Source organism: Balearica regulorum, chromosome 8 (genome assembly GCF_011004875.1).
Source record: "Balearica regulorum gibbericeps isolate bBalReg1 chromosome 8, bBalReg1.pri, whole genome shotgun sequence".
NCBI lineage: Eukaryota > Metazoa > Chordata > Aves > Gruiformes > Gruidae > Balearica > Balearica regulorum.
In genome coordinates, this window is record NC_046191.1 from 5,486,865 (window position 1) to 5,513,217 (window position 26,353).

The 26,353-nt window shown below is 46.7% G+C and overlaps 1 protein-coding gene across 3 annotated transcripts; it reads right to left on the minus strand.

Moving 5' to 3' along the window:
• Positions 1-4,032: 4,032 nt before the first annotated feature.
• Positions 4,033-26,050, minus strand: PRKAA2 (protein kinase AMP-activated catalytic subunit alpha 2). 3 transcript variants are annotated; one of them, XM_075759313.1, is made up of 9 exons: positions 25,827-26,050; positions 19,397-19,538; positions 17,217-17,310; positions 15,659-15,803; positions 14,720-14,807; positions 11,928-12,152; positions 9,819-10,323; positions 8,022-8,148; positions 4,033-7,768 (listed from the first exon to the last, which is right to left on the minus strand). In XM_075759313.1, the coding sequence occupies exons 1-9, from the start codon at positions 25,918-25,920 to the stop codon at positions 7,530-7,532; spliced, it is 1,659 nt and encodes a 552-aa protein (XP_075615428.1). In that variant the 5' UTR covers positions 25,921-26,050; the 3' UTR covers positions 4,033-7,529. The 3 variants fall into 3 exon arrangements, with proteins under 3 accessions (XP_075615428.1, XP_075615430.1, XP_075615429.1); XM_075759315.1 differs by lacking the exons at positions 4,033-7,768; positions 8,022-8,148; positions 9,819-10,323 and having other exon boundaries at positions 12,011-13,756; positions 25,827-26,046; XM_075759314.1 differs by lacking the exons at positions 4,033-7,768; positions 8,022-8,148; positions 9,819-10,323; positions 11,928-12,152 and adding an exon at positions 13,797-14,210 and having other exon boundaries at positions 25,827-26,046.
• Between the last annotated feature and the right edge of the window lie 303 nt (positions 26,051-26,353).

The following is a 26,353-nucleotide window of genomic DNA, read 5'->3' on the forward strand; positions in this document are numbered from 1 at the left end:
GGTGTATCCAGTGGATAGCTTTTCAAAAGCAGAAAAATGTGGGTAGGGTTTTTACATGGCTTTGGAAGGAAAAAAAATAACCTTAAATACGACTGTAGCGTACAGCTTCTTGCTCTCCCCGGCACATTTTAAGAGCCTGTATCAGTTTGCTCATAAATATCCTGAAAATGTAGATGGTTTAATTAGAAATTATTAAATGTGCCAGGCTTAAGAAAACACAACAAAATAAAATAAAAAATTTTTAAAAAGTGCTGTTTGCCACACAGCCATTTCAAAGCTGGCATAGAAGACATCAGAAAAAAAACCAGAGCAAATATTTAACGTTTACTTTTAAGTCTAAACAGGCATTCTTATTTATTTTACCATGTGGTTACTATTAAGTGCGTTGGCCTGCATCCATCCTTGCAATAAAAAATAAATAAAACAAACCCCTGTAAGCATGCGCAGCTTTGCAGGCTTGCCAGCCCAAATATTTAGACTTCTCTAGCAGAGCTGGAGAGTTCGGGGAGCTGAAGCGTGTGTTTGGCTTCAGAACAGGCTGGGACGTGCGCTGTGTCCTTCACCTTCGCAGGGAATTGTCCCGATGGAAGTTGTGGAGATGGTTTACCTGGAGGGCTTTTTCCCATGGCAATGTTTAGGATTGATGCTACGAAGAAAACATCCCCTTCCTCGACTCCTTCCTCATCCTCCTCCGCATCCAGCACTAGCTCAGAGGTCCTGAAGTCTAATAATCACACGCTCTGTGAGCAGTATAGGCAAATCTTGTATTACCACATGTGCTAGTTCTTTCTTGCCTCCTAAGGAAGTTATTTAACAATTTTTTTTTCTTTTTTTTAAGGTTTTTTTAAAAAACCCCTCCCGATATATCCTGTGATATACGTGATCGGGCCCCGATCCCAATGCAATTACGCACAGTCCTTGGGGGGGTGCGACCCAACTCGATGCGAAACGCACAATTTTGCGCTGGCGTTGGCAGCTGACTTAATGCGAGGGTGCCTTGCAATGCACTTAAAACTATTTTTCTTCATGGACAGATTCCAATGCATGTACAGAAGGAAAGCGCTTGATATGGGATGACTTCAAACAATACAAAAATGCTTTACATATAGCAACTTAGATTTCCTCAATTAAACCACAGGTTGGCTATATTTAAGCCAAGATATTGGGCAGGAAATTAATTTTTTCCTTTTTTCTTTTATAGCTTTGCTGGTATATCCTAAACACAGCAAAACTTAAAGTAATTCTCACGTGAATTTTAAACCCTACTCCTTCTTGTTCCTCCTCAGAATGGAGATCATCGTGATAACCGTTCTGATTTGCTGATACCTGAGGGAGAACTGAAATTTTTTGGAAGCCAATTCTGTAGCACAGAAATTGTGGAAGGGGACACTGTGGATAGGGACACAACTGGAGCACTCACTGCAGCTTTCTGCTTTAACCGGATTTACTTCCCTCAGCATCGCAGCCGTGTCTGAACTAAGTCCCCAGTTTCCTCCCCAAGCACCTTTCCTGCAACGAAAGGTTATTTTTCTGCAATATCTTTAAAATGCTTCTCCCCGCGCTTTTGCGTTCGGAGTGGGGATCTGAGTCAGCATAGGTCCATCAGCTCTGCTGGATGCACGTTAATACAGATAAAAACCCCTTTAGGCCTGGCTCCTGGCACGTATTTTGGGTTGGGGAAGCTGGTTTTGTTATATATGTATATATTTTAATTCTCCTCCCTGCCCCTTTGCCCCCCCCGCCCCAAGCCCTGGGGGCATCCATGGCCCCGCAGCCAGGATGTGCCGGGAGCATCTCCGGAGGGAAACTCTACCAGCCAAGCCCAGCCTGCAAAAAGGGACTGGGCAATAAGTAAGTTTTAAGGATTTGTTGCTCTTGTCTCTTTTCATCTCTGAGTTTATTAAAGTGCAAATGTCAACCATGGAGATGGCTATCACATGCAGTGCAGTACATCGAGAAACACTTTCCACACCATAAATGGAAGGAAAAAGGCTTCGTTGTGATTATCTAACGCACAGTTACTTGCACAAAGGACAAAACTGAACCTAGGCTCCGTGCCCTTCCACAACAGCTAGACCCAGAAAGTACTAAAGCAAGTAATTTGGAAGCAAAACCTTCTCCAGTCCATCAGCTGACAAACTACAAAGCGCCCAGAAGGACGGAGTACTTAGAGAGCTCAGAATTCGTTTCTGAGCTTCATGTTAATGATATGTATGAAGGGATGCTTATACTCAGAGTTTCTTAAAGTTCAGTATTTTAACAAAAGAAAAATCATAAATACTCTTTATAGTACGAACAAAAAATTACAAAGGACTTGTTCGGTTCGTGTCTCTCATAGAGCTGAGGTTTCTCTGCCCAGAGCCTTGCTGGGCCATGGACACTACAGTTATCCTGGGATTCAGTTTTGCTTTGTGCTCTAAAAGAAAAAAAAAAAACCCACAACCAAAAAACAAACGCATTGAGGTACAACACATGTGAATATAACATGATACAGAACACATGAACATGCTTTCAGCAACAAGAATAAATATTACCATGTCTACAGTAGCTACTTCACAGCTTTGTGAGATGAGGATAAATAAACTATTTCAAAACTTGAAAAAAAAAAAACCCAGAGATGAGTCTTACAAATGAATTTTGATTTTTAAATTAAGGCAGCTTCAGCAGGAATTTCAAGGCTTTTGTTGAACACAGACTTTTTGCAACACCAAAAGCGTACTCAAGCTTTGCAGCTAGAGCTCCCATTTACCGTCCAGTTCTCCTAATTTTGACGACCAAAACGTGCATCGAATACATGTAACGCCAGGTTTGCTCTCAGCAAAAATCAGTGTTTGGTCAATAGGTATAATGTGGGAATTCTAAAAACCAGGTCATCTCTCAGGCATGGGAGCGAGGTACCTCTGAATGAATCGTTAACTCCATGTCCAAGAGGCAGACGGGAAATTCAGAATTACAGGAAGCTGTTGCTTTTTTAATAGGTGTATGACGAAAAGGAATATATAAGGGCAGGGCTAAGGAAGCCAAAGGAAAGCCCTGAACGCAAAGCCCAAACCAAAGACAGACCTTAAGAAAGGTGACTCTAGTAGGTACATCATAAACCTGAAACAAAAAATGGATCCTAAAACTTTCCAGTAAAATACTGTGGGAGCTGGAGCGGGGATTTGTTTGGCTCATCCCACGGGACGGACGTGCGGTTCTTCTTCCCCCCTTGCCTCTCAGCTAATAAAAGGGTGAAGCCAAATAATTGCACAACAAATGGTACTTCAAGTATTTAGAAACACGGCCTGCATGTCTCACCGGTGGGATTCTGCATAAGCTGGGGGATTTGTGCACCTCCTGAAATAAAGCTGCGACTTCCAGCAGTCCTACTGTATGTCGAAGGCACGATTTCCTGTCCTGCGTATAGGTCTCTCCCTTCTATATGGGTGCACACAAGGTGACTGATGATAAAGAGCAGTAAAATGAAAAGGAGTAGACAGAAAGGTTATTTTGTTCAAACTTCATCTATTCCAATACAAATGGCATTATAATCACACAAAAAAACGTATATATAACAGATACTAACCAGTTGCTTCAATTTTTACAACACTGCCCATACATACCCCTGTGCTTGTACACACCTTACGAAATGCTAAATTGGACACACACGCCGAAGATGCATTTCTGACCTGTTAAAGAGGAAAAAAATCCCACTGCCTTCACCTGCTCAGCTCCGACTCCGGAAAATAAAACTGCCCCAAACCCCATCGGCACCCAGGCTTTGGCCGGGGCGGGTGGGAGGGCAGGATGCTCCCGACGCCACCTCCCTCCCTTCCCCGGACGAGGCCGTGCTGGGTCCGATGGGACCAGCTAAGCTACTCAAGGGCTTTACCTAGGAGAGGGTGTAAAAATATCACCCCTTTTTCTCCGGGTCCTCTCGCACGCCGGGATCAGCATGTGCGATGGCAGGCGTCCGGGGCACAGACCTACCCCGCTGGGCGAACGAACCTGAGAGGCCAATGACAGGGATGCTACCTACATTTTTTTTATATATATATATATATATGTATGCGTATATAATATATACATATATATATTTTCCAACTATTTCTGAATTAACTCATCCAGGAGCTGGAGGTTAATGCTGGAGCCTAACTGAGCTCGATCCTGTGCATTTTGTCTCTCTCCTGCCTCGGGCCGCAGCAAAATTTGGGTGAGTTTGTGGCTTGCAAAGCACAGCTGTCCAGTGGCTTTGGAAGAATTGCACTTGGAGTACTTCAAGTTTCTGTAGTTCAAATATGTCTACCCTGCTTTTCCTGATGCTCGTGCATGTACCAGCATAACTCAAAAAAACTGACCACAGCGTAACAGCGTGGAAGTTAAAACTTTTCCTCTGGAAAATGTAACTGGAGGTCAGCAGCTGCTTTGCAGCTGGGAACCAGAAAACAGCCTATTTGAACGTAAAATAAATAAAAAGAAGTGGTGAAACTTCTCAGAATATTTCAAAACGCAGCGTGGATTTGGGTAAGGCTGTAATGGACAGTTTAATCCGATGCATTCGTCAAGGAGGTACTTCCATCGGCCCAACTGGCTCCACTGCCTCTGCTGACATGGAGCAGGAAAGTCGCTTCATCTCTTTGGTTCTCTCCATATGGAAAACCAATGCTCTCACTGCCTCCCTGGCAGGACTGGTTTTGCAGATCCATATATGATTTAGTGTTCGCATGGGTCTGAGAAGATGCCAAACGCCAAGAGGGCTTATTTTATCACCTCGAAATCCCACCCGCCTCCAGGAAGCCAATATTTCCTCCCAAGGGCATTTGCTGCTGCTTAATACCATTAGTTCGGCTGGGTAAGGAAATCCCAGAGGACAAGTGGCATTTTAAGGCAAGACATGTGTACACCTACATGCTTCTGAACCGCAGGTTACAGCTGATGCACCAGCCCCTTATCGACCGGGCTACAGGTGTTTCCAGAAGAAGCACCTTGGCAAGACGCTCCGTCGTGAGTGAGGATTTAAACAGCCTTTTACATTTCCGAAACATTTCATGGCGGGTGTATGGACATTCCTAACTGTCTCCTGGATGGAAATTAATGTCTACCCCTATGGCTGCTCGGCCGTCCTCTCCTGCTCCTTTCCAAAGGGGCTTATCTCCAGCACCCAGAACCACTTAGGGCCGTTTGCTCAGCGTTCGCTTGGGTCTCAGCGCTGATCCAAAAGCTGCTAAAGAGCTGGGTGCTGCTCAGCTTTGGCTCTGGGGTGGGGTTTTTTGCACGCAGGAGCTTGGATTCTCCATCCTCGCCAGGTATGACCCGCTCACACCGCGGCACTGGAGACACGCATCAGCCGATAGCCACCAGGCACAGTACCAAAGCCATCCTCCACCCCGGGGTATTTATTTAATAATGAGAATATAATAAAAAGCTCATTACAAAACCTAGGAGTACTACAAATATTTCCAGTGTTTCTTTTAAAAACAAAATTGTTCTGCTGTCGGGTTTATAATCCAACCGCTGCTGCGTTGGATTTAGCGTATGAGAACTTAACAGCAAAACTGATTTTTTTTTGGAAGCTTTCTACTTTGTGCGGCTTCTGGAAAAGTTGGAGCTGTAAAGTCACGTTAGTGAGAATCCAAGCGTAATCTGTAACAAAAGTAAGGCAATTTTGTGTTTTTAAAAAAAAGGGACTTCAAGCTGAAAATGTCCACTTAACTGCCAGTAGATGGCAAGAATACCCCGTATTTGTCTTCATTACTTAAAATGATCAGTACAAAAGGCTTAATGTGTCATTCTCTCCTTTGCTTCTCATAGAAACTTGCAGAAAGTATAAATTAAAGTGCAACTGTACAAAAAAACCTAGCAAAAAACCTTGACGGGTCACAAGAAGCTATCAAAAAGATGGATTAAATTTTTTTTTAAGTTGAATGACCGCATACCTGGGACCAGCAACATTGCTCAAACTCTCCTTTTGTTTCTTAGAACAAACCACAAAAATATCAAGCAAAAAAACCCACCCCACCCAGGATTTTTTTGGCAAAGTTTTCATAAAGCATTTGTTCCTTGACTGATTAGACTATTACGTTCCTTCGCAATCAAGTAAATGGAATTAAATACCATAGCAAAACCAAGCAGATGCCAATGCTGCCCATTCGATTAAGCCTATGTAATCAAAAATAATAATTCTTTTAAACAAAGAAGTCACACATGCATTAGAGTTTACCCTTGAATAACAAGAATTTGACCTTAAAAATCCCCGTCATTTGTCTTAAAAAATAAAATCCTGTCCTTCAGATAGCCAGTAGTAAAGAAACAGTAAAACTCGGATATCCCTGCCTTATCAGCGGAGCGGTGAAGGTGGCAGTCCAGCGAGCAGCAGCGGGACGGGACAGCCCTTCGGCATGAAAAGCGAGTCTCCGGCGGCACGAGGCTGCGAGCGGGGAAGGCAGGAAAGGCGGATTTGGCAGCGGTTTTAGGGTGGTGACCACGGGCGAAGGCTTCCTGCGGGAAAGGTGAGAGGCGAGCGCTTCGGAGATGCGCGACGCTGCCGGCTCTTGCTGGCTGATGATCCTCGCCCTTGGTGGGCGAAGCGTTGGGTTTTCAGGTGGCTCACCGGCATCCTGCCCTCCGTCGGCGGCTCATCTGAATCCTGCTTGGGATTCGGGCCCTGGAGCTGGCGGTGAGGCAGGGGAGGGTGAGCGGATTGGAGGGGGACGAAGGTTAAGGGCTGGGAAAAAGGCAAGCAGCCTTCACCTTTGAACGTGGTGAACGGGTCAGTGCTGTCCGGGGCTCTCGGGAGAAGGAAATCAAGCAACTTATGGGACACTCCTCTGCAAAGACTTGACACGTGGAGGCTTTCCCACGGCACGTTTGCAACAGGACCGTTGCACATCCCACCTTCCCTCCCCATCTTTAGCAGGGGAAAAAATCCAGAGGGGAGGGATGGCATATTGCACTAGTGCAGAAGTGTCTCAGCAGCTGCTGGTTTTAGGAGGAAAGTGTTACCAGAGGCCAGCAGCCTCGCCGGGTGCAAATGCCGCAGAGCTACTTCACTACCCCCGCACTCCGTCTCACGTCGCTCCTGGTCGACCCCTCTGACCTGGCTCAGCCCATCCTGCCCCTGCTCTGCACAGCAAAGGGGATACAACATCAACCTCACGGCACGCTACCTACATCGCAGAAAGCTTGGCCATGGCTCCGTTAACTCGGGACGAACCAGGGGGAAGGTGTTTTCCAAAAACTCAGTGATACATCTGCTATTTTACAGCCATGTCAACATTTCCCATTTGGTTCACCAGGAAAAAAAAGGATATTGGATGCATTTCACCACGGTATAACGAGTGAAATAAAGTTATCCCTAATTTCCTCAGTGCCTTGTTAGAGGGGAGTACGTTTGGGGTCTGGAATTGACTCTGTGTTGCAGGCGAGGGAGCGGTGAGGGGCGGCGGAGGAGAAGGAGGAACGAAGCAGAAGAAACAAGGAACGGACAAGTCGGACCAGATCCTCACAGTGCAATACCATGTGCGGAGGGACCGGTGCCTCGGTGCTGCCCGTCAGCGAGCCAGGGCCATGATCAGGCTGGCACACATCTCGAAGAAGTCCATGGTGTGGCTCCCCAGGCGTGGCGTCACCGAGGGGATGCTGCCGACGAAGGAGCCGCTCAGAGAACCCATCAGCGACTGGCACTCGGCGGCCGCCGCGGCATCGATGCTCAGCCTCGGCCGGTGCAAGCCGGCGGCGGAGCAGGAGCGCTGCGGTGTGGACGAGCCGGACCTTTGCTCCATCACATCATCTTGAATATTTAAAAAAAAAAACAACAAAAAAAACAAAAAAACCCGTAGTATTAGTTTGGCAATCTGCAATGCATGTTTGGTAAGGAACTAGTAACAAGAGTGGAGACAAATGGATTAAAAGGGCTCTCGCTGACTTGAAGCAACTGCATAAGCGTTCTGATATGCAAAGAATGATTTTAAAATTATTTTTTAAACTGCCAAACTTGCCATTTTATGTGTTTTACATCTTGTGTTGCATCATTTCCCGCTTACCATCGATGCTTTTGAAGTCCAAGAGATAGCTGCGGTTGTCAACCTGGTAGAGCTGCAGGCTCATCTTCACGTAATTGCCTGTCACCGGGTTCTTGCGGCGCACTCTGAGATGGTAGGAGTTCACCACCTGCAACGGGAAACTTGCTTTCAGGAGTAAGATTCAAGGTAGTAAGAAGAACATTTTTTTTACTTATTTTTTTCTAAATACTAGCAAGACATCTTCTGAGAAAAACAGAGTTCCTAGAAAGAATAATGCCTATAAAATTAAGCAAACAGCTTCACATCCTGTTTCCTCCTCTCTCTGAAAAATGCTTCTCAGGGCTCTGATTCTCCAGCTGCTGGCAGACGAAGCTGCCGCGACCCATCTGCCAGGCACCAAACTGATGTGCCCATGAAACCAGGGCAGGCTGGGCAGCTGGGGACAGTAACCTCTCCCACCAGCGCAGCTGAAGTCACCGTTCATGAATCAGCCTTGAGCTGTGTATTTCCTCTCGCCGCTTCCCAGCCCACGATCTGCTGCATCTCGTTTGCAATGAGATCTTTTCTCCGTGCTATATTTACGAAGCAATTGCATGGATGGGAAAGCTATTTTGATGGAAGAGTCACACCTGGAGTTATTCTTAGGGTGGGAAAGACTATTGTGAAACCTCCTCGTACAAACTAAGCTCCACTGCCCACACGAAGACGTTGAGCTGACTTGGTTTGTGAAGCTCTACCAGAAATACATCAGGTTTGCTTATTCTCTGTAAAACTACGCAGCTAACAAATGTCTGGCTGCTGTAGGCATATGCATCTGGAGACAGTCCATCTCCTGGCTGGGGCGTGAAATCAGGTTTCTGGGCGCTACTTGGCTTTAAATACGTAATTTTATCAAAAATAAGGAGGAGATAGGAGGCTTTGAAGAAGTGGCACAGTGACGTTCACACTGTAACAACCCTTGGGACCTGGAGCGAGGAGAGTATCTCCGCTGGGGATGAAGATTTGGACTGAAATTCTCCTCACCTTGCTCCTGACGTTCGCACAAGGCTGCTGCCACGAGTCAGGAGAGCTCACGTCAGCGACTGCACCGGGATTTGGGGAATCAGGCTCAGCAGAAAACATTAAGAGCCAACTTAGGGATTTAGTAATTGGACTTTGGAAAAGATTGTGACTAAATACTGTGTAGCTCTGAAGAAATATCTGAAGGGAGTACTGTTAACTAAAATGTCATCTGGGTTTCAATCGAGCTTCAAGAAGCTGAGCCCTAAACCGGGGAATCAGTAAGTGTCTGAAAGCACATCTGGCCCACGACCACCGCTCCGTCGAGGAAAATGCCACCACATCAGTGGCACAAACTCCCGCCCCCACCGCCTCCCTGCCCCTCACCTGTGCATCTTTTCAGAAGATGCGTACCACGCCATTTCAGCGCACGTGACTGCTAAGATCCAAGCAGAAATAATAAGAGTTACTTTGCTCAGGAGCTCTCGAGATGACCTCACAAGGAATTAGCCACTAAAATTAGAAATGTGACCAGCTCCTCTTAACCCCACAGTTAAAGGAGGCAGATTCATCTTTCCAGTGAGAGGCTTAAGAGCATTGAGAAAGAAAACTCTTATTTTGCGCCATAAACAAACACCACAGATACTGAACCACAGCCAGCATCTTAATTCAGCGTCTTTGTATCAATGAGAAACAACAGGGCTGACGGTTTATTTGGAAACAGGTGAGGCTGTAACCATACTTATGCACCTCCCTGAGCAATTCTGCTCACGAGAAAAAGACCCTTGAAATCCAGCACGAAGCACCAGCACTCCCTACCTTCCACTCGAAGTCCAGCTGCTTCATAGCGCGGTACACCTCGGCCATGATGTCATAGGGTTTGCTCTGGCTGCGGATTCCCAGGTGCCACTTGGCCTTTTTGACAGTCAGGGGTTTTGGCTTCGTGGTGTTGAGGGCATCCAAAGGACAGCGCGCTTTGGGGCTGTCCGCTATCAACGGCGGCATCCGCTCGGGGTGCGGCTTCACCCCGGGAGGGATGTGCATGGCGCTGTCGTCCATGAAGGAGCCGGTCGGGGGGCTGGAGGCAAGGTAGAACTCGCTGGCTTGGTTCATGATCCGCCGGTTGTCGATGACGAGGTGGTAAGCCACTGCCAGCTGGTCCTGAGGGTCACCGCTGTACAGGCTGTTCATCACCTCCGACTCCGTGCATTCAAACTTCTCACAAACTTCCCGAACCGCGTCGTCGTCGATGACAGTGGCGTCGTAGGAAGGGTCCTCTGGGAACAGGTAACTGGGCAGCTCCTCCTTAAACCACTCGTGTTCCCTGGGGAAAGGCAGGGAGAAGCCACCGTGAGCTCGGTGCAAGGTGAACCATTGCCACCAGTCCCCGGCTTTCTCCCCAAAAGCATCCGGGCAGCCTCGTCCCGGTGGTTAAAGCATTTCATCGAGGAGTAAGCAATGTGCTTCCAGCACGGTGACTCCAAATCCTCTCTTGCCAGCACCAAGCCACACAGGCACCGGCAAACAAAATCAAGTCGACGTTCCTAAAAGAGCAGCAGTTTTTAAACTGGGGAGGAAGTGGCCAAAATGAGTCTCCTGACACGGGAGGTGGGGATGCAAAATTGGGTGACTGCACATACCTCACCTGTATTGCTTGGTCTAGCTAAAACTAATCCTCGGCCGCAGAATGGGGAGCTCAACCCAGCCCTGCACAGTCCCCCCGGTATTGGAACAGCGATGACACTTTGCAAGCACGGCTGCTTGCTCACCTGGCTCTGCAGTAAGACCTCAGCACTTACTCATGCTTTTTGATTACTATGGGCCTGACAGGGATACAGAGCACCAAAGCTATCCAGATACCCGATTCTCACTGATTTACAATAAAGTCAATGATAATTAAGTGCTAAATGCCAGAGAGAGGTTTGTCCATAGGTTCTACGTAGCAGCTGTAATCTTGCCACGCGTGCTGCTGCTCTAACATGTAATTAAATCCTCTAGTCTTAAGGACTTAAGAATTAAAAAAGGCATTTTACTTGGTTTTACTTGAAGGGTAAAATTAAGGCCATCCATCGCAAATGCATTAAAAACCTGACAACTCCTGAAAGCCCCAGTAACATTTACATGTATGCTTAGCACACCAGCTAGAAGTAATCATTACTATAAACTTCATAAAATGCCTCTCAGGCTCCAGTTTTACAAAACGTTTCTAAAATGCCTCAGATTGCGAGAATTTTGAAGTCCTACTGCCAGCCATGAACTTTTAATGATCTCTGAAGGCACAAATACCTGCTTGAGAGCCCAGTTGTTCCCTTGACCTTGAATCTCCAGTGATGCATGCAGACAAAATGTTGACGGGCACTGCACTCATTGATTAGACAAGAAAACTACACCACATCTAAAGAGGAACCATTTGCTCATATTTTAAACTATATCCGATATTTAAGGATTAAGTTAGTAATTCTTGCATTCCTCCTCCTTTTTTATTGGATAGACACTAAGTACAATGATTACCCTCTTACTCTGAACTGGTACGCAGAGGGAGGTGGTCCTGAAATAAAGTAATGAAAAATGGCTGGTGGATATTAAGTTCTTAGGATTATTGCACGATATAGCTGGTTTTGCTAAGCACCATAAAGAGAATTTTTTAGGCTATTTTATAATGCAGTAAAATAGCATTTCATATATATATATACACACACACACATAATACGTATAAAGTCACCACCCTGTGCATCATCACCCACGTCTCCATTGGCACAGAAGGGTGCAGGAGTGCTCCTTGAATCACTCAGGACAAAAACCAGCTGCATTAGCCAACTATTCCTGTAAACCACCCTGCCCACCCCCAGGACAGCCACCACCCTCTGCCACCAGTACGCCGGAGCCGCCCCGAACACAGCCAGCCCACCCCGTCCCACCCGGGCTGACCTGATGTCCTTGATGGTTGCTCGCTTGAGAGGGTCAACCTGCAGCATGTGCATGAGGAGAGTGGCAACGGAGCGGTTGAGGTATTCAGGGATGTAAAACACACCTCCCCGGATTTTCTTGAAGAGGGTGGGGACGTGCTCGTCGTCGAACGGCAGAGTGCCGCAGAGAAGGGCATAGAGGATAACGCCGCAGCTCCAGATGTCCACCTCTGGGCCAGCGTACAGCCTGCGTGAAGGCAAGGGCAGGAGGAAGGTGTCATCCTCCTCGTCCTCCTCTCTTTAGGGTGCAGGTCCCACTGGGTGAGCTGGGGACCCGCTGCCAGCTCCATGGGGGCCAGAGCTGCAGCCCACCCCAGGGTGGCTGACGTGGATCCCCCCAACCAAACCTGCCTAAGCCACAATCACCCAAGGGCAAGGGGAAAAGACGCGGCAGAGCTGGCGTGGGCTGCCCACGCTCCCGTGGATGGCCGTGCACGTCCCTGCCTCCACCAGACCCTCCAAAAAGCCAAACCCCACATTTCCAAGAGCTCTGCCAGGCTATTTGCTCCTTTGCCCCAAGGGCTCAGCCAGCAATTTCTGTTCACTCGGTGAGGCAGATTAAACAGCACCAGATACTGTATCTCTGAGGGTTTATTTTCGGTTGAAGTTTCTGTGCCGGTATGCAAGTGCTCCTGCTTCCGACAAGCTCCTAATGCGCTCCCGGGCATCACCAAGTCGAGACACCCCAAATATATGGGTTCTGCTGCTGCTTGCTTGCTCAATTTGTTTATCTCTTTTTGCTACATCCCATGCTTTCTTTCTCAGAGGTTTTGTGCGGCAGTGCCTACCCTTGGGCTGCAAAATCCTACCAAAATACAGAGGCCGAAATGGAAATACAGAACTGTTTTCATGAAGCAGCAGCATCCTCCATGCGCTTGTTCCTCCTGAAAAGCACCGATGCAGACACACCGGTGTACAAGAAGACCGGCCACGCATGCAGTCATTCTCTGAACACCACCAAAGCACCGACTCTGCTGTCCAAGGGCGAGACTTTCCCTGCTGAGGCCAGGGACAGCAGCAAAGCCGTTTTGGAAAAGGGGACCATTAGCTAGATGCCCCCTTGGTCCTGCCTCCATGCCTGATGCTAACAGATAGGAAGCCTGATGCTTTTGCTGATAACCACACTACCTGAACAGCCGATTGGACTTTCAAGCCCAAATGAGACGCACTTTACGACGCTGAAAGCTGAACTTTCACGCTCCGCTCCTTCCCGCTCTACCCAGCAAAGGCAGCAGGAGCCGGGCAGCAGCTCAGCCCTGCCCCGCACACCCACCCAAGGCGTGCATCCCGCTGCAGGAACAGCACGCCGTGCCTCCCCCCGCCACGTGTAGCTCTCGTACACTGCGATGGCTCTGAGAAAAGGGCAGCTTGGCGTACGATTCAGGGGGATAAAGCTCGAGCATCACTGATACTGTAAGCGGTACTGATGCGGGAGGGCTGCAGCGGCAGCCAGTGAACAAGTGCAACACGTAGGCTTGGGTTTGGGTTTCTTTCTTACTTTTGTCGTTAATAAGCTGTTTTGCCTGTACCCTTTGAGCGATCAGGCTCTGCATACAGGGACTAAAGCCTTCTTGTTAATCTGCCTTGTCTCCTATACGAACTGAAAAAAATGCGCTTCTGGCCTTTAATGAAAAGGACATGGAAATAATACTAATATTTTTTTGGAATCACGGTAGATTCTGGCTTTGTCCCCCTCTTGACAATGAGGATTTACTTGCTTTCGCATGCAGTCACAACAGGGGTTTTGGATGCTGGTCTAATTCCTAGGATACTCTGCCAACACTTGCACTGCTGTAAACAGGGATAAAATAAACATAATCACAGTGAACATACTTTGAACAAAATGTTGTATTTAAAAGCTACAGTTGTAGGCAAAAATGCACTGGATTAGGAAAACTAATGCTCACGCAAGGCGTGATTCAAAAATACGGGGCAGATAATAAGGACATGGGCAGTTTGCAGGACCATACAGAGGGCTGCAAATTTGAAAATCTGCATTTGCAATCCTTGCTATGCTATTATGGAGAGAATTAGGGAAATAAGTACATTCTGTGTAACTTAGGTTCCTGACAATAAGATATAGGAGGTAACACTTCTGTATCAACATGGCAAAGTCCAATTCAACCTTGCAGAGTGCGTTCAACGTGCCATGCGTTGTACAGATGTTGCACACTGAGAGACGCAACCACACCGGAGGTTTGTGAATTCAATTCATCAACTCAAAACAAAGTTATGATGGTTGTACCTACCAAAAAAAAAAACCCTCTAGGTTAAGGAAGCAGAAGACAAGTATTTTCAATACATGAGTTCGACAGCGTAGGGAAGTGATTAAAGATCTTCCTGATTCTTCTGTTAGTGAATAGTTTTCCCCCTTAACACTGTGTTCTATATTATAGGTGGGCAGGAGAGAAGGGGGGCACCTGGAAAAGCCTTTCCATCTGAAACCTCGGAATTTGCATCCAAAGAGTAATTTTCACCCTCTTTAATTAGCAATATAAAACAGTCAACATCAGCTATTAATAATTCCTCCAAAGTAAACATCTTTAGCAAAAGATGTTTTGCCATTACAGCTATTGAGAAATGTAATAACCAAGAAAACATTCAGATTTTTGCCAGCGGATTCACCCAAACGTAAAATACAGGCTGGAAGGATTCAGCTGCTTTTACTAGATGTGCAAAGCCGTTTCCAATCCCAAGAAGAAATTTAAAGACCGTGTGCTCACATAGGCTCTGATTAGAAGTGACATGTCCTACCTTCCAGAGATGACTTCAGGGGCTGCATAATTTGGGGAACCACAGCTGGTGCGTAGAAATTCGCCATCTGACATCATGTTGGACAAGCCTAAAAACAAGATGTTTACTATATATTGACATTTGATGTGAAGGTCCAGCCATAGAGGACTCCATGTTGCACAGAGGAGGAGAGGTATCACAACTACAGGGGGAAATTTGGAGGGGAACCGTTGACCTAATTTAGATAGACTCCTTTGAGCTAATTTGCAAATTTTTAATTTTTTTTTTCCACATCGAACCAAGGAATATTCATTCCGGGCTAATTTCGCTTCTTTAAGTTGCAAATCCATGAGTTTTCTGTCTTTAGCACAGAGGAAAAGAGACATAATTCATCCCAGAGCACTTACTTTATATGGGAATTGTGTGGGGTTGTGAAATTTGTAAATCTTCAAAAGGATTTATCGCTGCTAGAAAGGACTCACTGGGACGGAGCTGGTAGCCCAGGTATTTCAATAGATTTCAATCGGTAATGCCACTTAAAGACTCCTGTTACTGCTCATTTGTAAAATGAAGTGAGGCCAAGAGCACATGGCCAAACGTACGGAGAACACGCATGAAAATAAACACACACAGCCAGCTCACCCTGGAATTAACTGCACCGAGTCTGTCTTAAACATAAATTAGCTAAATCTTTATATTAGGTGATTATACTAAAACGTAGCAAAGATTTGCAAATTACTTTGCTGCTCCATTCTTAATGCCAGGACAGAAGCAGCCTACAATAAGTAATCCCTGCTTTTGCGAAAAGGCCGGTGTTTATAACTCTGGGCTTTTCAGGTAAAGCAACTGCTAGTGGTTAGGAAAACAGGCTCTGGGTTTTGTAAGGCGTGCTACACGGACACGCTCCAGCAAGCGCCTCGGAGCTGGCTGCATTTCTGGAATGCTGCTGGGGTCACATACCAAAATCGGCTATCTTTGCATTCATATGTGCATCCAGCAGCACGTTCTCTGGTTTCAGGTCTCGGTGGACAACCATGTGTCTGTGGCAGTAATCCACCGCGGAGAGAATCTGCTGGAAAAGGCGTCGAGCTTCTGCCTCTTCAACCTAAAGGTGCAAGGGGAAACAGTCCTGAAGGTTGGGCTGCGTGCGGAGCTGGCAAGGGAAGGTTTGACTTAGCAAGGAGCCAAAATTTTCCAGGGTGCAGAGAGAAAATCACAGCGTGCTTGTGACCAGAAGCAGAAAATAAAGCAGATTTCCCCCCTCTTGCGTTTTATAATGTGCTAGTGTTTTCAAATTATATAGCCCAGAGATGAAATCAGAAACCTAAGTCAGAAACCTAAATTTAGCTGAGCTGTTGAGGAGAACTTATTGGTGGCACCTCTGAGGCAACGGCCTGCTGTCCCAAGGGGACCAGTTCTGCTATACGGCACGTGCAGATCGGGGCTGGACAAAACACCCCAGAGGATGCTGCAGGGAGTAATTCCTCATGGACAGATGGCTTTGGGAAAATAAAGCTAAAGGTGTAATACTGTGATGATTTTAATTAGCTATGTAGCTATATTAGCTATAAAGGGGTATAAGCTCTATTATAGAAATTATATTTAAAATGATGTGGAGACTGATTATTTTTACTGATGACTTCCTAAAGACTCTCTTCATGAAAATTCAGTTTCTGAATGCAAAAGTTCAGAAAAGATCCAAATTAGTCACTGAAAAGATACAAATGGGTAAAATGTGCTTGGAAATCAGAACTGTACGTCGAAAAGTAAATGGAGTCAGCTCCATCGACCAGTACACTCATCTAAACCAATTTACTGTAGATGTATCGGCTTTTTGTAGTACAGAGGGGAAACGTATGATGGGCTGATCCTTCACCTGAAGCCTTATTCTGGATGTCCACTTCAGCCCAGTTTCAGCTCCTTGCCCTGCGACTGCTCCCTGCCTCCGAGGATGTCCACAGGGCCGACACTAGTGATTTTCTTTGTAACCATAATATCACCTCTCATGGGCTCAACCCACACCTCAGGTGATTTATGGCCAGCAGGATTACTGGCATTTGAAAATGTTGTTCAGATAAGCCACATCCTTAAAAAGCCTTCAAAAAACCCAACGTGGAGCCAAGGGGGAGCCCGGGGGAGGTGAATGACTGGGGTAGAGACCACACCGAGTGGTCTTCCTGTCCAATGCCATAAATCTGCTGCGGAACCGTGGGGGTTTTCACAGGCAATCCATAGCTAAAAATTGTAAAAATATGCTAGATTTCCAAATATTTGCACTAAGCAACATGTTGCCTCGGATATTTTGGTTTGCGTATCAAAATACATCAGAGAACGTTGCAAAAAAATCGCACGCAACTTTTGTGCGAGGCGGGTACGAGACACTCCAGATGGGATTGCGGTGAAGCAACTTCTATTTCGGGCCTTAACCTTAACCGCGTTCCCTTTAGCAGTCGTTTTGCTTCTAAACACCATCCCCTTCCCACACAAGTGTTTGGGCTGACACGGTACTGGCACTTACACGTCCATGCTTACAGATGTAATCAAATAATTCACCACCAGATACGTATTCCATGACCATGAAGAAGTCTGTTGGCGTGCTGATGACCTGGTACCTTCAAAATCACAAGCAGATTTAGAAAAAAAAAAAAATAGTAATTAAGAGGAACAGGGAAAGGCTTTTAAATAGATTACTAGTTTCATGTCAACCCTTAAAATAAGCATTTGTTTGGATCTTGTGTTTATAATTGCTTTCCACTTCTGAAAAGCCATCTCTTATTTCAAGTATAATCTTTCACTTGTCTATGAAAGGATCTCTTTTACAGACCTACAGTTTTCCTTCAAGCTTTGAAATAATCCTCTGAGATATTTGCCAGACAATCCTATCACATTTAGGATTCTCCTGACTTTCAAATTTCCATTTTGCCTAAGATCTGCAACAACAGCTTTAGAAATGAAGGCTTCGTTAGCTGGGGGCAGGGAGGGGGTATATCTGGTTTCCCTCGTATCAAGCATAAAGAAGATCAAGAACTCTAGACACTAGAGGGAGCTTGCTTTGGAAAGGTATAGAAACAAAGATGAGCACCCCAAAAGATCACAGCTATTTTAAAATATTAAATCCCTCTATATTCTAGGTTGGGGAAAAAAAAAAAAATACTATCACGCTTGACTCACAAATTTATTCTCCATTTTCATTCAAAATGATCCCTGAGCGCTGCAAAGGCATTTCAGTGTCCCACCTGGTACAAACTGCCAGTGATCAGCTGAGGTCAATGCAGCTACAGGGATTCACAGCAGCACCAGCTGAGACCCCTCTCTGTTTCATTTCAGACACATTGTTGTTTGCACTTTTTTTTTTTTTTTTTTACAGCCAAATTTCCATGGGTTATAATTTGAAACAAACAGATTTCAAACAATTTTCAAAGATCAGCAAGCGAACGGGTGATAGTCCCATACAGATCAATAGGATCGACTAAATTTTTCTGAAGTGCTTTGGACTCAGGCATCTAAGTTACTATTAATTGTCCTACTATTTCTTTTCTACAATGTAAAAAGCTCTCAAAAGAGGTTTATGTACCATCGTCTCCTCCTCACCTCTTTTCTCAATCACTGTATTTCGTGATTGCAGTATGCACCGTAGGACACTGACATTGTTAAACTGGGTTTAATTTTTAGGCTTTAATATTTTGACAAATGTGTGAACGGGACTTAACTTGCAGGATGCTGGAAGCACAGCTGAGGACTCTTGCTGGCTTTTTCGTGCAATAATACCAATCTGTTCCCCAATAAATCCAGGCAACTGTGAAGTTACTCTAAAGTCAACAGTTGCTGCATGGTTAGTTATTTAACTGTAGAGAGAATTTGTTTTCCCTTGCCTCTAAGTCCCAGGTATTTGCTATATCTCATGCCAGTTTTAAGGCTGACCTAAATGTCAGCTTATCCTTGCAGTTACCATTCAACAGCTTTCTTTTATAGAAATGCCAAAGATATTATCGAGTGCCTCATTAATGTGGACTGGCTGCACAAACTGGGGATTGAGAAGGAATCCCAGAGGCTGGAGTGCAGGTGCTGATTTACAACTTAAATTCAGGTTCATCAGACTGGCAACTTTGAAAACTTATGTCTGAATAATAAATTTTTTTTAAAAATGTTCCTTTAAGCTCTGGATAATCAGGCCATTAAAACGTAAATCCTATTGACTTCAGGCCAAGGCTTCACTCTACAAGCCTGACCGTGCTGCAGCTCCTCAGGCACAATTCTCAGTAGCTTGAAGTCTGGAGGTATCAAGCCTAAAAAGGGTCATCACCAAAAACTCCTAATAGCATCCCAACACAGGAAAGCCCGGACCCTCTCTATGCACTTTTATAATGGCCTCTGCATGGAAGAGAGGACAGCTTGGAGAGGTTTAGCTGAGCAAAACCTGGCACAGGGACATCGGTCTGTTGGCTGTTACAATAACCCAGGCTCCCAATGGAAGAAACGTCTTCCATCATTTCTCAAAGTGTCAGCTCTGCCCCCTGTAAGTTAATGGGAGACTCTCAAAAAGTAACATTTGGCTCCAACATACAAAAACTTGACCACGCACCTACTACTGGACATCTACTACTGCTCTAAGCCATCTCCTGAAACCAATTCAATTGTGCACGTGAAGTCTTTGCAGATGGAGGAGTAAGCCGAACGCGTGGCAGAAAGGGTACTCACAGTTTGATAATATGAGGGTGCCGGAAGAGTTTAAGGTTTTGAATTTCTCTTTTGATCTTCCCAACCACATCCAGACTGCGTATTTTCTGTCTGTTTAGTATTTTTACTGCTACTTTGTGCCCCGTCAGCTGGTGTTCGCCAACTATTAGAAAGACAGCATTGCAAAGTCACTAAACGGAGTAGCAAGATTCATACGCGCAGTTTAGGACACTGTGGTTTATAAGCGAAACGCAACCTCTTGAAGAGAAAAAAACCCAAAAGATAGGCGGTGAAATATTTTAAACTGGATTTTTGTCTCTTCGCTTTATTGTTTTCCCAGTGGAGTCATGGAAGACAGAAGAGCGGGGACTTATCTGCAAAAACCACTCAAGTAAATAAACCAGAGTGAGTTACTGGAGGAGGTCATACCCAAAGTTAATTTGCAAGGATTTATAGCATGTAAAAGCTAGATCAATCAGAAACAGATAATATTTAAATGGTAGAGGAGAATCTCCACTGTAACACACTGGTTGAGTAAATCTCTAATAAACCCAGTCTTAAAACTAGACCATCACACTTTTTTTTAAAAAATGATACAGGGATTTTCCCTGCCCAAAATAGGACTGCAGGATTTGCATTACTAAAATGAATTTCTATTTATACTTTCTCAAGCGTGCTTCTTGATTGATGACAAGCTGCAGGAACACTGCTGTACTGCAAGAACAAATTCTGGTTTTACAAAAGATACAAACTTCAGTATTGGGTTTTATAATACGCATTTGGTACACTGAGATGCTGATTCTTATCTCCTGTGAACAGGGACAAACAGTAACCACAAACTGGGAGCAGCACCACTGTCACTAGTGGAATTGCACTAACTTATCAAAAATGTGAAATGAATTCAGCATTTAAGCCGTTTGTCATCAATAAACAGACCATGCAAAAAAAAAAAAAAAAAAAAAAAGTCATTGGAAGTAAGATTTATACTGAAGTTAACAGCCAAAACTGCTTGAAAACTGTCAGATGGATGTTTATATCTAAAAGGGTTGTCTGGCCAGGAGCTACCCCTTCTCTGCATTTTCTAATGTGATATTAAAAATGGTGATATAGGGATGGTTTTCTGAAGACTGCACAGAGAACCTGCTTACAGTAAATATTTGTGCTAATTATGAAAGTTACCCTTCCAGTAATAACATAGAGTGCAAGGAGTTAATAATTATGAGCAAACCTCGTTATTACATTATTAGACTCTGTAATTTTGGAGGCTTTAATGAGCTGATCAGAAGTAAACGGCGTAAGTAGACGGCATGAGAAGGGCAGGGCGGCAGCGCCGGCACCGCTCGGGGCACGCGAGGTCACTATTATTAGCCACCAGATAAGACCTGCCAGAGATTCTTTCCTCAATAAGAACATCCTAAAAATAAAACACTTTACTGCCCTTGAAAATTAAAGCGCCACTTTGCATGTCCATTTTATTCCTCGCAATACTTAAAACTGCTAGACGAAATGAAAATAAACTGAGCTTTGCGGTATAGATGCAATTTAGGGATTAGCTGAGGGCTGGAGGAGGCAGATAATTCCTCTTGTGCACTGCAAGGAAAGAGCTGTAAATAGTCCGAGGAGGCATTTTCCCTGGCGCATCCTCGGGGAGAGGAGAGCAGGGCTCCACGCTGGGGAGGCTTTGCTGGAGCAAGACACTGCAAAGCACCGTGTGTGCAAGGGGTGCAAAACCACGGTCAAGCTTTACTGGGCTTGCAAGGGAGCCGGGGTATGGCCTCTTCGGTCACTGCAAGAAATTCTCCCCAAGTTGTTGTGCCAATAGTAGTCTTAGCGCTGATCTCTCTTTGCCAAGGGTGTCATGGCACAGTTTACACCGAGGAGGCTGGGGAAGGCACGACAACTGCAGCGGACGTCTTTGAGATCGAGTCTTTTACCAGCAGCATTTGCTTTGGTTGCCTATAGCGCTGCGATACCTCTGCTCTCCCGTTCCCTGTCCGTGCGGCTTGGAGCAAAAGAAGCTGTACTTTGAAAGCTGCCCTCGATTCATTCATCCCCATTAAAGAATTATGACGTGTGAAGCCATTAGTTGGGAAAGTGAGGAACAGCGAAGCAAAGTGGTTTATCACTGAACTAGGAAGAAAACCCTGATTTCTGTCATCCTTTGTTTCAAGACAACCCCTTCTGGCCTTATCCCAGTACATGCTATGAAGAATTTTTATTATACACTTGGAAAAAACAAATGGCCGTGCCCAGAAAGAATAATTATTGGGTTTAATACCATTGCCAAATAGTTCATCTCCTTTCCATCCACGACAAAAAAATGTATAACTCTACGAAGGTTTGCTAGCTCAAACACATTAATAATTCAAAATAAACAGTCTATTTTGTAATCCATCTTTTGCTTACAGTAAGCATTAGATACAGAGATATTATTGTTTCAGTCCCCAGTGGCTTGTTAAGCCTACTCGAACACCTTGAGAGACAGAGACAAAGAGAGAACATAATTTGCTGTGTAGCGGGAGACTTTTAAGCCTTTCAGGTCTCTCTGGCTGCAGCCTGGAGATGCAGAAATTTTGACCTGGGGCAGTAAGGACAACCTTCGCTCTGCTCACAGAGGTGCTGTCTCTGACCCCACGGGCTGGAGCACGTTAGCGTTATGATCCGGTCCCAGGATGAGGAGCGGTGTAGGTCCCGTGCCTCCCGCGGGCATGGAAGGGGATGCTCGTGCAGCTCAGCTCCAGCGGGGTTGTCCTCTCTCGCCCCAAGGATGGGCAATGGTGGTTTTGGGTGGTGGTGAGGAAGCCTTCTCCTTCCCTCTCGCTGCCCCCCAGGATTAAAAGCCCAGGGGGAGGAGGGAAAGCTGAGCAGCAGTATTCGAAAGAGGATGTCAGCATATGCCTTGTCTATTAGTGACACAGCTTCGAACCAGCAACCAGGGCTCTGCTGGGGCGAGCAGAGGAGATGGATTCGACACTGCGACGAGGAGCAGCATCGCATGCTGTGCTGCTAAAGAATAACAGCCATAAGGGTTAGGCAGCAACGCTGACCCTAAACTCCCAATAATGGCACCAAATGGGACACGGTGTGAGTGTCCTTAGCTGCTACCCCACCTGCTTGCAGTGTGCCTGCCTGGGCACAAGAATGTGTCAGCATCAGATGCTTTTAAGGAAAGAAGGGAAGAGATATAATAGAATTAGTTTCTGAAAGAGGACCCTTCTAATTTAGTTATTTTTATAAGAGAAAAAAAAAAGAGGAGGAATAGTGTTTGTCCTAGAGTAAGCTGAGATAAGAATTAAACCCCCTGACAGCGTGGTTTTTTACAGCAGGTAACAACGAAGCCTACCTCTGGGTGCGTGTCCGGTGCAGCTCCGGTAGCACAAGCAGTTAACATTTTTGCGAATGCGTCAGCAGAATGCAAAAGTTTAGGGAGGAATGAGAAAACTCCTTTCCTATCAGCTGTGCCAGCCCTTATCTTAGCCCAAAGTTAAAAATTGTTATATCATCCTTCCTTTCCCTTTCCTTCATCTGTTCCATCTCCTTTAGTTTATCTTCCCTCCAACACAAGCAATGGTACAGTGCCTGGGAAAACGGGATCTGACCCTGACTCGAGCCCACGGAGGTGCCATCGTAACCAACATAAACATAACCCAAGCGCTGCCCCTCCTTGAGGGACCACAAATTGATCACCTTGGTGGCCAACAAGCATGGGTAAGAAACCACCAAGTGGCCACCGGGGACTTCGTGCATGGCACCACATGGAAAAATATTTGTGTTACTCCGCCGGATTTTGATTGGAGCTCTCGTTGTGCGAGGGCTGTGGTCACAGGAGGTCTTCAGGGACCTCCATGGTGGGATGTGCCTGGGACAAACACAGCAGCAATTTGTCTGATCTGTTCTTGCTGATCATCAGCAGAGGAGATGCCACCTCCTTCCTTCATTGCTTCACTAAAAATCCAAGACAATTTCCTTATAGGCACCTCAATTCTATTTTCTGCAAATTAATCTTATCTTTGGCCTGGAGGACACGGAAAATATTACCAGCTCTCCCTGTATTTGGCAAAATCCTGTGTAGTAACGTTGACCCTTGGCATGAGACCTCTTATCCATCCACCACATTCACATCCACCACGTTAACTCCTGCCACCTTCCTCTCTTGTAAAAAAAAAAAATGCTGCGTTTTAACCACCATTTCCAGCTGGAATTTCAGTATTATCACCAACATCCTGCTCTCATCTACCAACCTATTTGCTCCCTGCCGTGTCTTGCACGGTCTTTCTATAAACAAGACGAAGGAACTGAATGGGCTTAAACCGAACCATCTCTTGCAGCGTTTAGCTTGGTTTTAGGTGAATCGGTTCACCGATGACCCAGGCAGTGCTGAGCCAGAACGAACATCCCAACAGGGACTTTTTCTGTCTTCTCTCTGGTTTCTGATGGCTCAAAGTGACTATTTAGCTCCAGCCACAAATCCAAGCTCTGGTTAGTACCCCATCATCACTAATCCTTCCCTTCCACTGCCATTTTTTTATATCCTTAATAATTGTAATCCTTAAAATTTGTAATTTATTATTTCTTTGAGGTGTAAGGCAGGAAAAAAATGGTTCTTACAAAGTCTTGTGCAAGGCAGAGTTTCAAGAAAACACATCAGCAACAAGAAATCTCACTGATGGCACCAGCCGCCTTAGTGAAAAAGCAATTAGTATACACAATATATACAAAGCTTGAACCAATCAGGCAAAAATGTCTTTGCTTTTCTCATGTTTCTTGCTAAACAGGGTGAATACAGTTTTTTCTAAAGCTCATTTGATTAAAATGCTATGATTCTGTATAAATACGAGATCTAGTTTCTTCATCTCAGTTTTCAATCTCAAGTCCAAATTTCACTTGTCAGTTATAGGCAAAATATTAAGGGGAAAAAATATATAAAAGGTACTACTTACCCATAAAGGATTTTCAGCTAGGAAATCTCTTTTATGTTATTTGAAATGTTTCTTTGGAAACTGTCAGTTGTTACCCAAGTCAGGTCATACGTGGGGTGGGGGGTGTTTGTGCTAGCTACTCCTGAAAGGGAGTTCAGGAAAAAAGGCTATTGTTGGCAGGCTTAATTTGGTCCGCAAGAAAAAAATTGCCTTTGGAGCACTTTTTGAGGTCTGCTGGTATACATGAGTGATTTAAATGGTCCTTACTGTTAGAAGTATTTATTCCGATAATTCTTCAGTCAGTAAATTTGTGGTTTAGGATTAAACACAGCAATATATTTTTAGGGGCCTGATTAATGGTCACAGGTGGATTTAGCTCCAGTGGTTGCGGTGGTTTTTTTCCCCTGCTGTCAGTTTTGGTTTATTTTAAAACTCCAGTCGCTGAGTGCGGGCACATCACCCCTTCGACCAGCCACAGCACTGGGGGTAACGTCCCGGGCGGGCAGGGGGACGCCGAGCGGGGCGGCTGCTTCGCTGGCTGGAGCCAAACCCATTTCCAACCAGGAATCGCTGCTATCCACTTGGCTTAGACAATAAATGTTGTTGGTTTGTGGTTGGTTTCTTTTTTAGTATCTTGATTCAAAGATAAAATTTGCATGTAACGGCAGAATTCACAGGAAGAAGAAATACAAATATTTGGAAATCTTACAGTCAGGTAAAGCAAAACCGGTGCCTTGAAAATGCGAGTTGACTGCTCTGGCATGAAGGACAGAGGAATCCCTGTGTACAGCCCAAGCCTGCCCCGACCCCTCCATCCCTGCCTGCTGCAGGTCTCGGCCCCGCGGGAGCCGCTTCCCAGGCTGCCAGGAGGGCTGCCCTGCTCCCCAGGGCGATGCACACAGGGGCAGCAGCAAAACCGCCTTTTGCTCCCGGTTCCTCACGCTGGGAAGCACATGCCATCCCTGTGGAAAGGAAGAGGCAGCAGGGACCGCAGCCTCGGCACAGAGAGGGAAGGATGCCCGGACGCCTGCTGTCCAACCTTCCCATCACCTTCCTCCTAGTTCGGGAGGAAAGTTTTGGTGGGTCCCGCTCGGAGCACCGGCGGCGGTGGAGGGGGGGGGGGGGGGGGAGCTGCAGCAGGCAACGGCAGCACACCGCCCCGCTACCGAAGGGCGAGGTCTGCATCTCCCACCAGCTACCCGCGACCCCCCTCATCCTTCCCCCCCCCCCCCCAACCCCGAGAAAGGGGCGTCTCCCACCCGCTGCCCACCGGCAAGGTGCCGCGGAGCAGCGTTGGGTTCCGCCAGCCGAGAGCCGCCCGACCCCGCGGCTCCCCGCCGGACCCCGCCGCCCCCCGGGGATGCTGCGCGGCCGCGCCGCGGCGGGGGAGCCGCTGAGGGGAGGCGATGCCCGGCGCAGAGGCCCGCGTTAGCGGGAAGGGGGGGGGGGGGGGGGTAGACGGCGGGGCGGGGGGTGGGTGGTGTGTGCAGCCCGGCGAGCCCGGCCCCCTCCCCGCGGCCGCGGTACTCAGCTCTTGACTTTGCCGAAGGTGCCGACCCCCAGCGTGTCTCCCAGCACGTAGTGACCGATCTTCACCCGCCCGTCGTGCTTCTGCTTCTCGGCCATGTTCGCCCCCCGCCGACGGACCACAATGCACAGGGCCGGCCCGGCTCGGCGCGGCTCGGCGGGCGGGAGCGGCAGCGGCGGCGGCGGCGGCAGCAGCGGGGCGTGCGCGGCGGGGAGCGGCGGGGAGCGGCGGGGAGCGGCGGGGAGCGGCGGGGAGCGGCGGGCCGGGCCGGGAGCGCGGGAGGCGGCTTGCGCGGCCGCGGGGGCGGGGAGGGACGCGCCCGCCGTGGATGGCAGGTGGGGGGGGGGGGGGTAACCTGCTTGGGGTGCACCTGTCTGGGGGTGACACTCCTTTAGGGCGGCATTGCCCGGGGGTGCCACCCTCCGCAGGGCGTGCCCTTCTTCTGGTGCACCCTGTCTGGGTTGAACGCTCCTTGGGGTGCTCCCGGCTTTGGGTACACCTGCCTGGGAGTGACACTCTCCTTGGGTGACA